Raw genomic sequence first — 15,634 nt, forward strand, 5'->3', positions numbered from 1 at the left:
AAATAAGTAATATAAGTTGGTGGGTAGATACTTCATTTTTCGAATGATGGTGGTGAAACAGAGCACTCTTAATACTAAATAAATATTATAAATTTTGGAAAATCGACTTTTAATTTATTACTATTAAAGTAGAATTTTCATAATGGATAATTTTGTACTTAATGCAGTTTAGTATTAAACATGAGATATGATGGAATTTTTTTAACCGTCACCATAACCTCAAAACATTGTGGCGCTTTAATTTTACATTACAAACTTAACATTAATATTTTAAAATATACTTAAGTTTAATATTTTTCAACAAGAACAGGTTAAACTACAGGTTATATTAAGACAAAAATTCAAATTATTGAAATTAGATTTTAATGACAAACCATTAAAGACGATTTTTGAGTTTATACATTATAAAAAGTTTGTTTTCGGACTACTCTAATGCTGTTGGCCGCAGCTGGCCTTTACAACTTCACCGGACAATAGGGGCAAACCAAAGAAAGGACTTATGGAGCGGCTGAAGGCTAACTCCCGAGTGACTGATACGACTTTAGTCTGAGAGCACCGCTAGGGGTTCGAACATCGGCTCATGCCGTCGTATTTTCGATCGCCGTTTGAAGTCGATGGGGGATCGATCGGAGGGGATTGGACGGGGATCAACCACAGATACAAATAAATGAAGTGTGGGATATATTACAGGCTTAACATTAATATTTAAACTTTACTTAATCCTAAAATTTTTCAACAACAGTCTTTTCCTCAATTATTGTCGGATAGTATTGGGGTACAGTGTTCTGCATATTCCGAGCGTCGACAATATAAATTTTTAACAGCTCCTTGTACTCCAACTGCTTGACATACGAGTAGTAGATCAGGGTAAAATACGCTGTTAAAACTGTAAAAAGAAAGAGAGAAATTATCATCTGCAATCAGAATTACAAAGTCCAATGAAATTTTCAAACGATAAGTAAGAGATCACTTCCTTAACGTTTGAAGTTAATTGTCTTTTAATCTGGCATTTTATTCATATATATGTTAACTTAATCATAATAATATTATACGGAAGTTTGTTTGTTACTCTTTCACACAAAAACTACTGAACGGATTTTGATGAAACTTTACAGTAATGTTGCTTATGCATCAGAATAACATATACGCTATATATTTTTAATTTAACGCAGGTAAAATCGCGGGCACAGCTAGTTTGTTATATATGTATGTATATATTGTATACGTATGTATAATTTATGTTTATATTTTATTATAAATAACATTATTTTCCTTATAGATAGTTAAATAATCTATCTATCTATATAAGGAAAATAATGGTATTTATTTGCTTGAACATTTACAGTATAGTTCTTACAAGTGTTTGAATTTGAATATCGCACTGAATATGAAACTAACATTTGTACCTAGAAATGTTCGCCTGATATTCAAAGGGCATGCAAATTACAATTATTAATGACTTACAAATTAATAAACAGAAGATTATCTGTTAAGACAATTCTCGCAAAGTGTAACAGTATTTTTTACGAGTCATTTGTGTAGTTCTATTTTAAAATGGCATCTCTTGAATTAACCGATTTAACCGATTAGTCCGAAAAAAATATACCGTATATATTTTTCGGGCTACTCTAATGCTGTTGTCCGCAGCTGGCCTTTACAGCTTCACCGGACGGTAGGGGGCGAGTGCAGATGGCACTCCAAACCCGCGGAAGGACTTACGGAGCGGCTGAGGGCCAACTCCCGCCTGACGGATACGGGTATTGTATTATAACTATATATTTATTTATTTATTCTTTGCACACAAAATTGTATACATGGCGGACTTAATGCCTGATGGCATTCTCTACCAGTCAACCTACATATTTGTATGGATCTGACATGAGAATTTTCTGCAAGTTAGTTCTACGCAGTGTCATTTGTAGTTTAGTTGGGTTTATTTAAGTAAGTTTGCTATTGTCGTTTACTTCATCGTATAAATATGGTATTTTTGTTTTTTTTTATTTATTTATTCATTTATTTCAGGCTACATGGCCCATATTATTTGTTACTTGTTATTTCTATCATTATATTTACTTATTGCTATTTGCAACAGCCATCATCTCCTACAATTGTATTGGTTACCCTAAGGTTATATTATGACTAGAGCCCTCACAGGACACTGCAAATTGAACAAACATATGGAAAACTTAGGCCTATGCACAACAATAATCTGCAGATATTGCCAAACTGAAGAGGAAACGCCACTACACATCCTATGTGGTTGTAGCCTACTCATGCATAAACGCAATATCTCCTTTGGAAAGTTTACACTCTTTCCTGAGGAGATGAAAACCATCGCTCCTAAGAATATCCTTCATTTCTTGTCCCTGACGGGTCTAGGCAGCGAACTCTGAAAAAGGGCGAGCCCAATAGATCTACAATCAGTTATCTAGTACCCATAACATAATCGTGGGACTAGTTGGAACTGTGTTAATTATCCATGCTTATTTATTTTATGATTTTATTTTATTTTATATTTGTGAATAAAGAATATTATTATTATAATACAAATCAAAGGTAAACATACCAAAATTAAATATTTCGACGACAAATATGGACAGCTCTGATGAAGTGAGGTAGGTAATTCTAAGCATAATTAATATCATCCTTATAAAAGCAAATACGAGGTAGACTCGAATGAGGCCGACGCGGTTCTGTAGAGAAAAAAATAATAATATTATAAACGCGAAAGTTTGTGTGGATGTTTGTTACTCTTTCACACTAAAACTACTGAACGGATTTTGGTGAAACTTTACAGTGATATTGCTTATCAGAAATAGAATCAGCACATAGGCTATATTTCATATTGAAATTAAACACGGGTGAAGCCGCGGTCACAGGTAGTACAAACCAATCAAAATATAGGTAGACATAAAAAAAAACCACCTGTTGTGCCTCTGCAACCAGTAATTCACTGCTTTATTTTTATTTAGACGGCCTCGAAGGTCTAGTGGTTTAGCACGCCGCTTTACTTCCTATCGTCGCGGGTTCGATTCCTCGCACGGCACAAACAATGATATTTATGAGTATGATTCTTTGTATCTGGGTGTTTTCTATGTATTTTATGAAAAAAAATCTATGTATCAGTTTCAATTATCCATAAAACTTTAGCTAGTCAGCTTTTTAGTGGAGTTTTAATACAATTACTGTGACACGAGAATTAGAAATATTTTTTTTACTATTTCATTGCGAGCTTTTCGTGACAAATATATTTTCAAAATTATTCATATTTAGGTTTTTCTTAAATAAAATATTTGCAAAAGTATAAATAAGTAAAAAAAAATATTAATACAAAAAAAAAATTACGTTCATAACCAGCTAAATATTATAAATTATTTTTGAATTTATTTTATTTGAATCGCAGTATGTTTATAGGATGATTTAATACTAACCATATGAAGTCCAACCAAGCAGATGATATTTACAATAGCCCAGACTACGCACATCGATAAACCAACGGCGAGAATTATCTCGGCTTTCGTTAACTGGTCTTGCATACGTTCTTCAGAATACTCTGGATTAAGTTTAACATCAATACCAAAGGGCACATCGAAGTGATCAAAGCCATGAGTTGCTTCGCTAACCATAATTGTGTAATAGGTAATATATACCAGACTTAGTAATGTGTTAACCTGCAAATAAATATATTAATTACTATTTATATTAAAAATAATTTACATTAAAAATAATTTACAAAATAAATTTTATGTATGCAAATGTTAACACTTTTTTAGAATAGAATAGAATAGAAAATCATTTATTCAAATAAACTTAATTTAAGCACTTTTGAATAGTCAACATTTTTTTAAATCTACCGCTTATTCGGAAAGCTGTCTCATCACAAGAAGAATAAACAAGAAACTTGTGTGTTGCTCTTTTAAACAATCCTTGTAAGTTCACATTTTACAAGTCGAAACGTGTGAATACAAACCACCAACCAGCACTAATTTATTTAGGCTCAAATATAAAAACACAATAAGATTAAATCAGTCGTAGTGATAAGAGCAGACCAGTCCCTACAAGCAGCACTCGTTCACGAGTATGACGGATGAGCCAGCCATCACTGCGCTCGACCATATTTTAGGGAGCCCAATGACCCGGCCCACCACGCCGCCATATGTCTGGACATTTTAGTGAGCATGACTACTCATTCCACTCGACCACGTCACAGCTACAAAAATTACTATATGGTAGTGACAGTATTCGCACTTTACATGAGGATGCATGCGGCAATCAATACAAAAGCCGCTACGCTAACATATATCAAGAAAGCAGTATGAAAAACAAATTATAACGTTGTCCGCAAATAAACTTATACTTGCTATATATTGCTATCATCTATAAATTCATCTATCCTATAATAGGCTTTTTTATTTTGCTAAATAAATGTAAATATACATTTTTTTAGCAAAAAATGTATATTACATTTATTTATTATTGTTGTCATTATCTATACATCTATACATATAAATAAAATTGGAGTGTCTGTTTGTAATATTGAAATAACCGTTTTTTACCACATGCATATAATATAAATATACACCGATATAAAAATTTTTTTAACAATTTTTGTTTGTCTGTATGTCTGTTTTTTTGTTCCGGCTAATCTCTGAAATGGTTGGACCGATTTTGGCAGGTAGCTGATGTAATAATGAGTAACTTAGGCAACTTTTATTTTAGAAAAATAAAGTTAAATTCAGAACAGCTAGTTATATATATATTTATCATTATTATTATTATTATGAGCACACAAAATGAATATTTTAAATCACATTTTTCATTGCTGCTCCGCTCGTATAGATCGTTATGTTATATATTATAGCTTATATGGGTTATGTTATATAGCATATAGCATTTTGATATAATTATAATTTTTTTTTTTAATTTCTAACGGTGAACGAATTTTTAAAATCCGATCAGCATAACCGGAGATAACCCCGAACAAACAAACATAGAAACTTTACCTCTTCATAATAGAAATAGAAGTAATCTTCATTCAAATAAACTTTACATAAGCATAGTTGAATATTCATATTTTTTATTCTACCACTCATTCGGAACGCAGACTCATCACAAGAAGAATGGGCAAGAAACTTGTGTGTTGCTCTTTTATATAAATATGAACAATCTTTATATAAAAGAGCAACACACAAGTTTCTATATGTAACAAGGATTAGGCATGCGACAATCAACATAGAAACCGCTACGCACTCAATCTTTGTCCAATCAAATAACTTTGTCAGCGTTATTAATTTTAAATTTGAGTTTTTTTTACAAATTTTAGTACAGATTCCAATGAGTATATACTCAATATTATATTCATGAGGTAACATATAATACAGTATTGAGTATGCAGTCCACGGCTCTGTAGAAAACTGCTAGAGAGCACAAATTACTATCGCCGAGGAATGAACGAGGCCGTAATATCACAATTTCAATATAGTAGTTGGACAGTTTTAATTAGAATATTGTTAAATTCATATTAAATTTATAAAATGTAACTATGTTCTTATAATAATAATAATAATCTTTATTTGTCTCAAACAAAAACTTTTTACACAAAACAACTGTTGCCCATATAATAATATAATTTAAAAGTAATGAATGAGACTAAACGGTGAGGTGAACTATAAATCAGTGAGGGCAGTGAGTCCACCCTCTCTGCTATTCTGTTATAGCCTTTATCAGTAAAATAATACAATATGAGATCAACGACGACGATAGCATATTAAGTTAAGTTGTAAAGTACAACTAACAAAGTAAACATAAAAATTGACAATAACAAGACTACTAACTAATAAGATTGGACAATAACAAACTTAAATATATATAATCTAAACATTATTCAGGATATTTTATCATATATACCATCATGTAAAATGTGGTTTTGCAGCTTTTTAATTATAATTAGTAAATTAATTTTACTAATTATTCTAAATGTAAACGTAAATTTGTGAGTATGGATGGATAGATGGATGGATGTTTTTTTATTATACTACGTAGGTAGATGGCCAATCTGATGGTAAACGGTTATTGTGGTCGGTGGACGGTGGACGCCTTAAACAGCAAGGGTGTCGTGCATTGCCGACCCTAACCCTTGGTGCACATTCACGCAAAAACTACTGATCGGATTTTGATAAAACTTTACAGTAATATAGCTTATACATTAGGCTATAAATTTCATGCGGGAGAAATCGGGGGCACAGCTAGTATATTTAAAAATTTCAGTCTTTCCTATTTCAGCCATCAAGGTGCTTTATTCTAAACAAAAAAAATACGTGTTAGTCCTTTTGAGTCACAATGATGATTGGCATCATGGGTATGATATGATAACGTGATGTACATAGTGGAACTCATGTATACACGCCACAGTTACCGTTTGCCATCAGATGGCCTCAGCTTGTTTGGCATCCCAATTATGTAGATAAAAAAAACTAGAGAATTTAGTAGGTTAATGTATATCTTAGACATTCCTAGAGCACTCTTCAGTTCAAATTCAAAATATCTTTATTCATCTATGTCTATTACATTCTTATGATATGTCAAATCTACCGTCAGTTCGGAATGATTTCGAGATAAGGACTGTTCAGGTTGCGAACATTGATTAGATTTTTTGTTTTTTCCAATAGCACACTTTATGCTGGTGGTCACTCTATTTCTCCCAAAAATGAATTTAAATGAATCTGTATGTTATTGTAAATATTTGAATTTGAATAAGAAGAACTGACAAGAAACTCAGCTCGTATTCTTTTCAAATAAATGTTGTACATATTTACAATAATACAGATTCATTTATAAATTCAAATTTGGAAAAATAGTGTTACCACCAGCATATGCCATTGCAAAAACAAATAGTCTATTCAGTGTTAGAGATGTGTCAATCGAGTTAACTCGAGTTGCGCATAATTCGAGTTACCTCGAGTTGAATTCTGCCAACTCGAGTTAGAAGAATTGGTAAATGAACGAATCAAGTGAAAGAGCGAGAGCATGATTCTGTAATCGAACCGACAATGACATGATATTTTCCGATCATTTTATATCATACAATTTTCACTCGTCACAAATATTTCTGTATTGATTTGAGGTTGTTATAATTTTCTTTTCGCATATTCGTCCGATTATGTTATAATTAAAATGATTATGCGTTCTATAAGTCCTTCCGCGGCTTTAATGCCCTTTCTACTCGCCCTCTATAGTTCGGTGAAGCTTTCAAGGCTAGCTGCGATCAAAAACATTAGAATTGTTTGAAATAATAAAAAAAACTTTTTATTCCAGGTAACTCGAGTCGATTCAAGTTAACTCGAGTTACCTGAATTTCAACTCGAGTTAACTCGACTCATGTTGATTACGAGTTAGCACATCTCTAATCAGTGTTAACCCGAACAGACCAGTCCCCACAAACTTCTCAATAATTATCTTAGTCTATAACGTTGTTATATGTGGATTTAAAACATATAGATACCAAATTCAAGTAGCCCAAAATAAAGCATCCTTTTCGTATAGGAAAACAAAAGCAGCAAGTTTTGATGTACGGCTTCGGTAGACTCGGCTTGTTACTGAAAGAGAATTATGCCCGAGTTAGAGAGAGAAAGAGATGAAGAGAGTTTTTTTTGGATGATAATGGAATGGTATACGCGCCCGCGCTGACGGTTTGCGCTGGCGTGGCACCAGTGGAGGTGATAAGATGAGGTCAATATGACAAACAGGTCAGGTCAGTTAGCCCAACATGACAAATTCACTAGGAATTTATCACGGTGGTTCAAGGGATTACCGAGTGGACATCAACCTGGCGTGGCGCGTCATCCTGACAAGGTATATTGCTAGCAAAAAGATCAACAATCCCCTTTCTCCTATTGGACATTTGTTACTCTTTCACGCAAAAACGATACTGAACAATTTTGTGATGAAACTTTACAGTAATATAACTTATACATTAGAATAATACATAGGCGAAATATTTCAAGCGAGTGAAAACGCTAACATCTAGGTTGGATCCCACATTTCAACATTTTTTACACGTAATTTGTATTTCTTATTGTACATAATAAGTGTACAATAAGAATATACCTACCTATCTTTATATAATTAAGTAGTGTATATAATTAAGTATAATAGTTTTAAAATAGAAAAGTGTTGGCAATTAGTTGTATGTTTATATTGTACTAGCTGTGCCCGAGGTTTCACTCCCTTAAATTTCAGTATAAAATATAGCCTATGTGTTATTTTGATACATAAGCTATATTACTGTAAAGTTTCATCAAAATCCGTTCAGTAGTTTTTGCGTGAAAGTGTAACAAACATCGATACTTACAAACTTTCGCATTTATGATAAATTTTATTAACAAAATCGAAACGGAGCCGTAACTTTATCAATATTATACATTTTGCAATCTTATAAGGAAAACTGAATACGAAATCCGTTAATGTGCTAATTTTTTAAATGCGGGCCGTGGTAGCTACAAGGAAAACATGCAGATACTGTTAACCGACTTTAGAAAAAGAGATTATTTTTAATTTATAACACTTTATTGTACTAAGATTGAAATATGAACAAAATTTAACAACTAAATACAGAAGCCGTAACCTTGGTATCAAATGGCAAGAACTTTTTTACTGAGTCAGTAATTTAAGTCGATCTAGAAAGTGTTCGCTTGAAGTGAATCCCTGTTTTTACATTTTTAATGTACATGGTAGGTGTTCTGTGGGGGAAGGTGATTATTAATAATGTGAACTAATAACCCCATTAAAGTACAATGTTAGGTTGACCTCCACATGTCTCCATCTGGAAACCATTGTGATAAATTCATGGTGAATTTTTTAAGATGGGCTAACTGACCTGAACTCATGCTCATCTTATCATCCTCCACTAGTGCCCCATCAGCAGACGGGTGCACCATTTCATTATCATCCATAAGAAGCTTTACCATTAAAAACGATCCGTGGGATAGAACTCCTATTTATTCTAGAGATATAATGGGAACTACCTATGATAATGACTGAAGTTTTTTGAAGGATTAACAATTAATCCGAAATAAATGAAGACTTAATGAGAACATCAAGTACGTACCACAATTTGATATTCTCAAGTTACTTTAGATATTCTCAAAACATGATATTTTCTTATATAGATAACAACGTTTGCATCTACCCTCCAAGTACAAAGCAGAACTTGTGTTATAGCTTGATTGATATACTTAGATACATTTTTTTGTAAATACATACATAATATACATATAAAACACACAGAACAATACAAACAATCATATTCATGAATACAAATATTTTGAATTTTTCTTACGTTTTAAATTGCACAAGATGCAAGAAAATTTCAAAAATACTGTCTGGTTTATATTTATATTATTATTACATATATATGTCAGTCTATATGTATGTGTATAATATTGGCAATTAGACTGAAATGAATAAATAAAAACAATTATGAATTTGTGACAATATAAAAGCAAACAACCCCTTGTTTGCTTTTATATTGTCACAAATTCATAATCCGCCAGCTATTATTATTCTTGTAGACCCCGTCTACAAGAATAATGGAATCAACAGTTTTAGTAAAAATAAAAACAATAAAGTTAATAACTCAAAAAGTATATATACTGGAGAATTAAGAACTCCCTTTACACCAGAGGTTGACTTTTTACAAAGTCTTTTGAGTGGGTACCTCTGCCTCACCCATTTCAATGTGTTTCTTTTAAACTGTGTTTCGGTTGAAGGTTTCATCCGTACCCTGTAATTTCACTGCCATATCCCATATAGCAGTGAAATTACAGAGTACAGACGCATAACATTTTAGTCCAGGGGAAAGGGGATTAGTAATGCAGACCGATGACCTCATTTCTAGCAATGTACCATGTCATGTTGACCAACATCCGGTTCCAAGCATCACGATGAATTCCTGGTGAATTTGCCACGATGAGCTAACTGACCTGACCTCATGTTCATCCTATTATCCTCCACTGGTGCCCCGCCAGCGTAAACTGTTAGAGCTGGCGGATGCATCGTTGTATTAAAGAGAATCAGCTTAGTCACGCTATTCTTCTACTGCAAATCTCCTCTAGATTTATTAAGAATAGCGTGAGTTATTACGACCGCCACATGTGTATGTAGACGACGAGGCTATCACTTAATACAGGTAACCGGTAGCTTACTTTCCATTCAATTTTCATTAAACTTTCTCACCGTACACACACATATACATTAAATATATTACGCCAAGTATAACAAATAAAAAATAAAACAATACAAAAATAAAAGAAATACAACTCACTTGTTACAAGGGTTTTTAGTTCCACTCATTTTAAAATGAATTCTAGAGGAAACAACTTACAACAAACGTGATTTTTTAGCAAATGAACCTTACGCACGCTTCAACAACTACGATTGAATGAAACTAAGTTACTAAACCGGACCTGTTGCAACGTATATACTGAATACTGAGTAACTAGTACGTCACTTAGAACGAAGTACCGTATTGTTAGTTCAGAATTGCTGTAGTTGTTTTACTTAGAACAACTACTGACAATATCGGAATGGATGAATTGGGAACGGCGTACCGACCTGTGCTAACTAATATAATAAAACAATATTGGATAATGATAGGACGAACATGAAGTAAGGTCAGTATCCAATCTTGTCGCATACAACTCAAATTAAACACGATGTTTCAAATACACCGCTTTACAACCGATGGTCGCGGGTTCGATTCCTATCACGGCACAAACAATTGTATTCATGAGTATGATTGTTTGAATCGATCTGGGTGTTTTCTATGTATAATAATGTATTTACAAAAAAAAATCTATGTATATGTATCAGTTATCTAGTACCCATTACACAAGCTTAGCTAGCTTAACTTGGGTCTAGATGGCGCTGTGTGAATTGTCCTGATTTTATTATATATTATTATTATTATTATTAATAGGGACCACATGGATGTCAACGTAACATGGTAATTTGCTACCAATTGGTCAACGAGAACCCATTACTAATATGTAGCTCTTCAGTAAAGTGAATATTTGTAGTTAATAAAAAAAAACACCAAACACCCAAGCCAAGAAGTTAGCCGCCCTTGCGATATCAATTAATCAAAAGTAACTAGTAACGTAACACTATAGTAACGAGTACCCATTATTTAGTAACTAGTACGTAGGGTACACCAAATATCGTTACATTTACATCTCTAAAACACAGTGCCATCTATGAAAACAATTTGAAAGCGTCAATACAAAATTAATATAAAGCTGTGCTTTCCAATGTTGCCAGATTGGTTTTTTACCACTAGTACTGGTGGATTTGACCTCGCCATTGGTAGACAAAATTGAATACTTTAATAAATTACACGAATGTTAAAGTCCAGTCGTTACTTATGTTTTCAGTTAAAAAATAAATGTTGATATCGTTATTAATTTCGTGTTCCTATAAGATATTAAAAACTACTACTAGGTATATACCTAGTAGTAGTTTTTAATATCTTATTATATTAGTAAGATATTATTCGCTGATAATATTATCAGCGAATAATATCTTACTAATATTACAAACGCGAAAATTTATGAGTATGGATGGATGAATGTTTGTTACTCTGTCACGCAAAAACTACTAAACAGATTTTGATGAAACTTTACTCTAATATATTATAGCTAATACCTTAGGCTATAATTTAAAGAAATAGTATGTAAATTAGTTGAAATATAATAATAAATGTCAGATAGGTATAATACAGACGAAGTTCCGCGGATCAGCTAGTAGTCTATAGTCAACACAGTCAGTGCGACAGGACACATTAATAGAAATAGAGTTTATCTTTACTAGAATTCATTAGAATTAGATTTTGATGTAAATTTATGAAATATTTTACAAAGAAAGTATGATGAAATTTCATACACCCATTTAAAACGACAAACATACTGTTGTCCATAGATTTATATTATGCTAGTTTAGTTAAAATTTGTTGATTTTTCATTTCATTGACAAACGCCTGATGAAGTTTCTATTGCAATGATTTTTGTTTGTGATTTTTGTCTTGTTCAAAATTACATCTAATTTCAACCCAGAATTTTTTGCGATCTTAGTTATTAGCAATACATGCAATTGTTAATAGAAAAACTAACCGACAGCTTTCTTTGTCTACTAAGAAATTGTGGCATTAATATTTAGCATCCGAGAGCATAAAACAGTTGGAAACGGCACAACATAATAACAAGGTATCGAATTAATTTTGAATGTTAATTGGTTGATTACAGGTCAACAGATGCTTGTAATCGCATCGAAATATCGAGAACTCATATCAACATTTTTTTACCCTGGACAATTAACACAGCGCCATCTAGTTTCACGGTAAGCAGACCTTGTGTTGTGAGCACTAGCCAACTGATATAAATATTTAGATTTTTTTTTGTAAATACATACATAATAAAATGGAATACACCCAGACAGATACAAACCATCATATTCATGAATACAAATGATTTGATCTTTGGTGTGTTTGTTTGTAATGGATAAACTCAAAAATTAACTGCCTTTGTGGTCTAGTGGTTTAGCAAACCGCTTTTCAACCGATGGTTAAAAAAACATGCAGAATTAATACTTCGTATTCTCGAGTATAAAATAGTGGAAAACAGCACAAACAATATCATACTACAATATTGAATTAATTTTGACTGTTGATTGGCTCAACAGATCAACTAATGCTTATAACAGCATCGAAATATCGATATATATTAATATAATTTATGAGCTGTCGATATTTCGATACTGTTACAAGTATTACAGTCCACTGAGTATTATAACTGTATCGAAATATCGGACACTCATAAATAATGTAATTACGATAAATATCCCTCCTATATAATGTGCGAAACCTTATAAGTGGTTTAAATAATGTATAATTAAAGTATTCTCAAACATCTATTATCACGAACTCTCAAATGTGAAATAACATGCGCCATACGACGTTTTCAGAGCAAATGGCAGGTGGCTCATACCGCCTGGGGACGGTGAGACCGTAACTTTCCCAATTCACCGAACAAGTTTGCTCATTACATCCATTATTATTATTGATTATCTAATCTAATAGCTATATACGGCGCAGGTAATAGCGTTTTGGCATCCAATATATGTTTACTAACGGTTTCCCGCGAGTTCGTCTGCACAAAGTTTCATTCCTTATTTTCTTCTTTCAGATTACTTTTTGAGATAAAGTATGGCCTATGTCCGTCCTCGTAATGCTATCTATCTTTTTAATAAATTCCATTGAGCTCCGTTCAGCAATTTAGTCGTGATAATGCAACAAACAGACAAAGTTTTGCAATTATTAGTACTAGTTGTCTAAATTCAAGCATCATTACTTTAAGTTATATTAAGTAAGACTATAGACAAATAATATTACTAGAGTAATTCAATTTAAGTTCTCAATTAGACTACAGACTTTAGCAATAAACAAAAAAATGAAACTTTGTCAATTTTAAACCGATCGGGCTGAGACTTTCCATCCCTAAAGCTACTTAGACGTAGGTATCCCCTAAGAAAGGATTTTGATCAATTCCACCCCTAAGGGGATAAATTAACGTGAGCGAAGCCGCAGGCAAAAGCTAGTTTTTATATATAAAGACAATAATATCATTAGAATAGTTCAAAAAAGAACAATAACAAAATATAATAATAAGAGTATAAAACAAAGACAAAGCAATAAATTGCAATGGATTTCATGATGTACGAGAAATGTCGATACGTTCTAAGTTAAAGTGTTCCAATTTAACTTATTTCAGTTGGAGCAAACTTTTTAACAATAATTGATATATGACTAGGCTGTCCACCTGCGAGATATATCAATAATTGCTTTGTGGACATGATATTGCTTTGTAACGTACATTTATACTGCAATGTAGCAACGTAACGAGGGGAAACAGTATTTTGCTTATATACCGAACTCCTTGATGAATTATATTATGATTAAATTAAGTATATCATATTTTTTTGACACAATCTTTTTGTAGCATTCTATTGTATGTTGCTTACTCATATCTCCGTATTTTGACTCATAATACCTTCAATATTTCTCACTCATCAGGTACATCAGATATCTCCGCTTATATGTGTGCACTGGTTTTTGATGCATTCGCTTGGGCTAACGGTTTACAGGCGAGGAATCAGCGGAGGATGATAAGATGAGCATGAGGTCAGGTCAGTTAGCCCATCATGACAAATTCACCAGGAATTTATAACGGTTTCCAGGGGGAACCGCGCGGAGATCAACTTAACATGGTACATTGCTAGCAATAAGATCATCAGTCCACATTACTAACAATTCCCCTTTACCCCGCAGTGTTGCACAGGTTTCAGTGCTCTAGTTTTAAAATCCCCATAAAAAAGGTTGACTAATTTACTAGACTTGTTTTAACAGAATATTTAAGTAAATATGAGTCAACACAAGACTAAATAATGCTGTAAAAATTTGTGGCTACTTACTAATAAATAAGTGAAAAAATTATTTTTGTGAATATTTTGCAATACGCCACCTATTATTTTATTTATTAATTTGTCAATTAAATAATAAATGGCGCCTATAACTATAAACGTGGACGAAGTCACAGATACTATAAAAATCCACTAGTTTATTTGTAAGACTTTATTGTATAATAAAATGTTGTATAATAGGATACAATTAAGTTATGAAATAAATTTGTACAATATTCCACTTATCGTATAAGAGGAATTTCTTACAACCAACCTTTGAATGACTGAAAGGAATTGTAAAGTGGTGGAAACAAAGGTACAATAAATTATACGAGTCACAATATTATAAATACACATTGGTACAATGAAGGTTTGGAAAATAGAACTCCAATGAGAACACCATGATCCGTAACTGACTATAGTATCTGCCAATATTTATAAACACAAAAGAATAATTGTGCTAGATATTTTTCAGCTCAAATAAATAAATAATATAATACACAAATAAATTCAAATATACATAAAGTATAGAATATACCTAATTATAAATTTAATGATAGTACTGAATATTTACACGCAGAAAGTAGAAATAAAAAAATATATTGTAAATATTAAACACCAGTCTCAGAATGACTCTAGAGCTTAATACGGGTCCACTAGTATTGTAATAAAAAGACTCAAACTATCAAAAATTATCGGCTTTTACTTTTTGTTGTCATTTATATAAGATACTTATTACTACAAAACAGGGGGTACGGGTTATTAGCAACAGGAACTGATGGCCTGTCCAATTACACTATGTATAGTGTACCACGCTAGGTCAACATCCACGACTAAACCCTGAAAGGCAATGTGACTAATTCTTGGAGAATTCGGTACGATTTTTTGTCCATTTTTCATTGATTGTCCTGTCCATGTTGTCCAATAAATAAATATTGGACATATCCAACCTTACACTTTAGAAACACCACACTTGATGACTGGAGTCGGTAGTCGACAATACGTAATTGCACCTTCTATACCAGGAAGGTAAACATTATTAGGTATATTATAATTATATATTACATTTATACCATTATCATATATTATATTGTAGGTTTTGATTAATATGATGAACATTTTTAGT

At 32.3% G+C, this 15,634-nt stretch overlaps 1 protein-coding gene across 1 annotated transcript; it reads right to left on the minus strand.

Moving 5' to 3' along the window:
- Window positions 1-131: 131 nt before the first annotated feature.
- LOC131854586 (uncharacterized) lies at window positions 132-10,433 on the minus strand. The gene is made up of 5 exons (XM_059205706.1): window positions 10,322-10,433; window positions 7,502-7,595; window positions 3,432-3,671; window positions 2,567-2,693; window positions 132-886 (listed from the first exon to the last, which is right to left on the minus strand). The coding sequence occupies exons 1-5, from the start codon at window positions 10,348-10,350 to the stop codon at window positions 723-725; spliced, it is 654 nt and encodes a 217-aa protein (XP_059061689.1). The 5' UTR covers window positions 10,351-10,433; the 3' UTR covers window positions 132-722.
- Window positions 10,434-15,634: the final 5,201 nt, after the last annotated feature.

Source organism: Achroia grisella, unplaced genomic scaffold (assembly GCF_030625045.1).
Source record: "Achroia grisella isolate CSIRO2021 unplaced genomic scaffold, CSIRO_AGI_Agris_v1 utg1240, whole genome shotgun sequence".
NCBI classification, from domain to species: Eukaryota; Metazoa; Arthropoda; class Insecta; order Lepidoptera; family Pyralidae; genus Achroia; species Achroia grisella.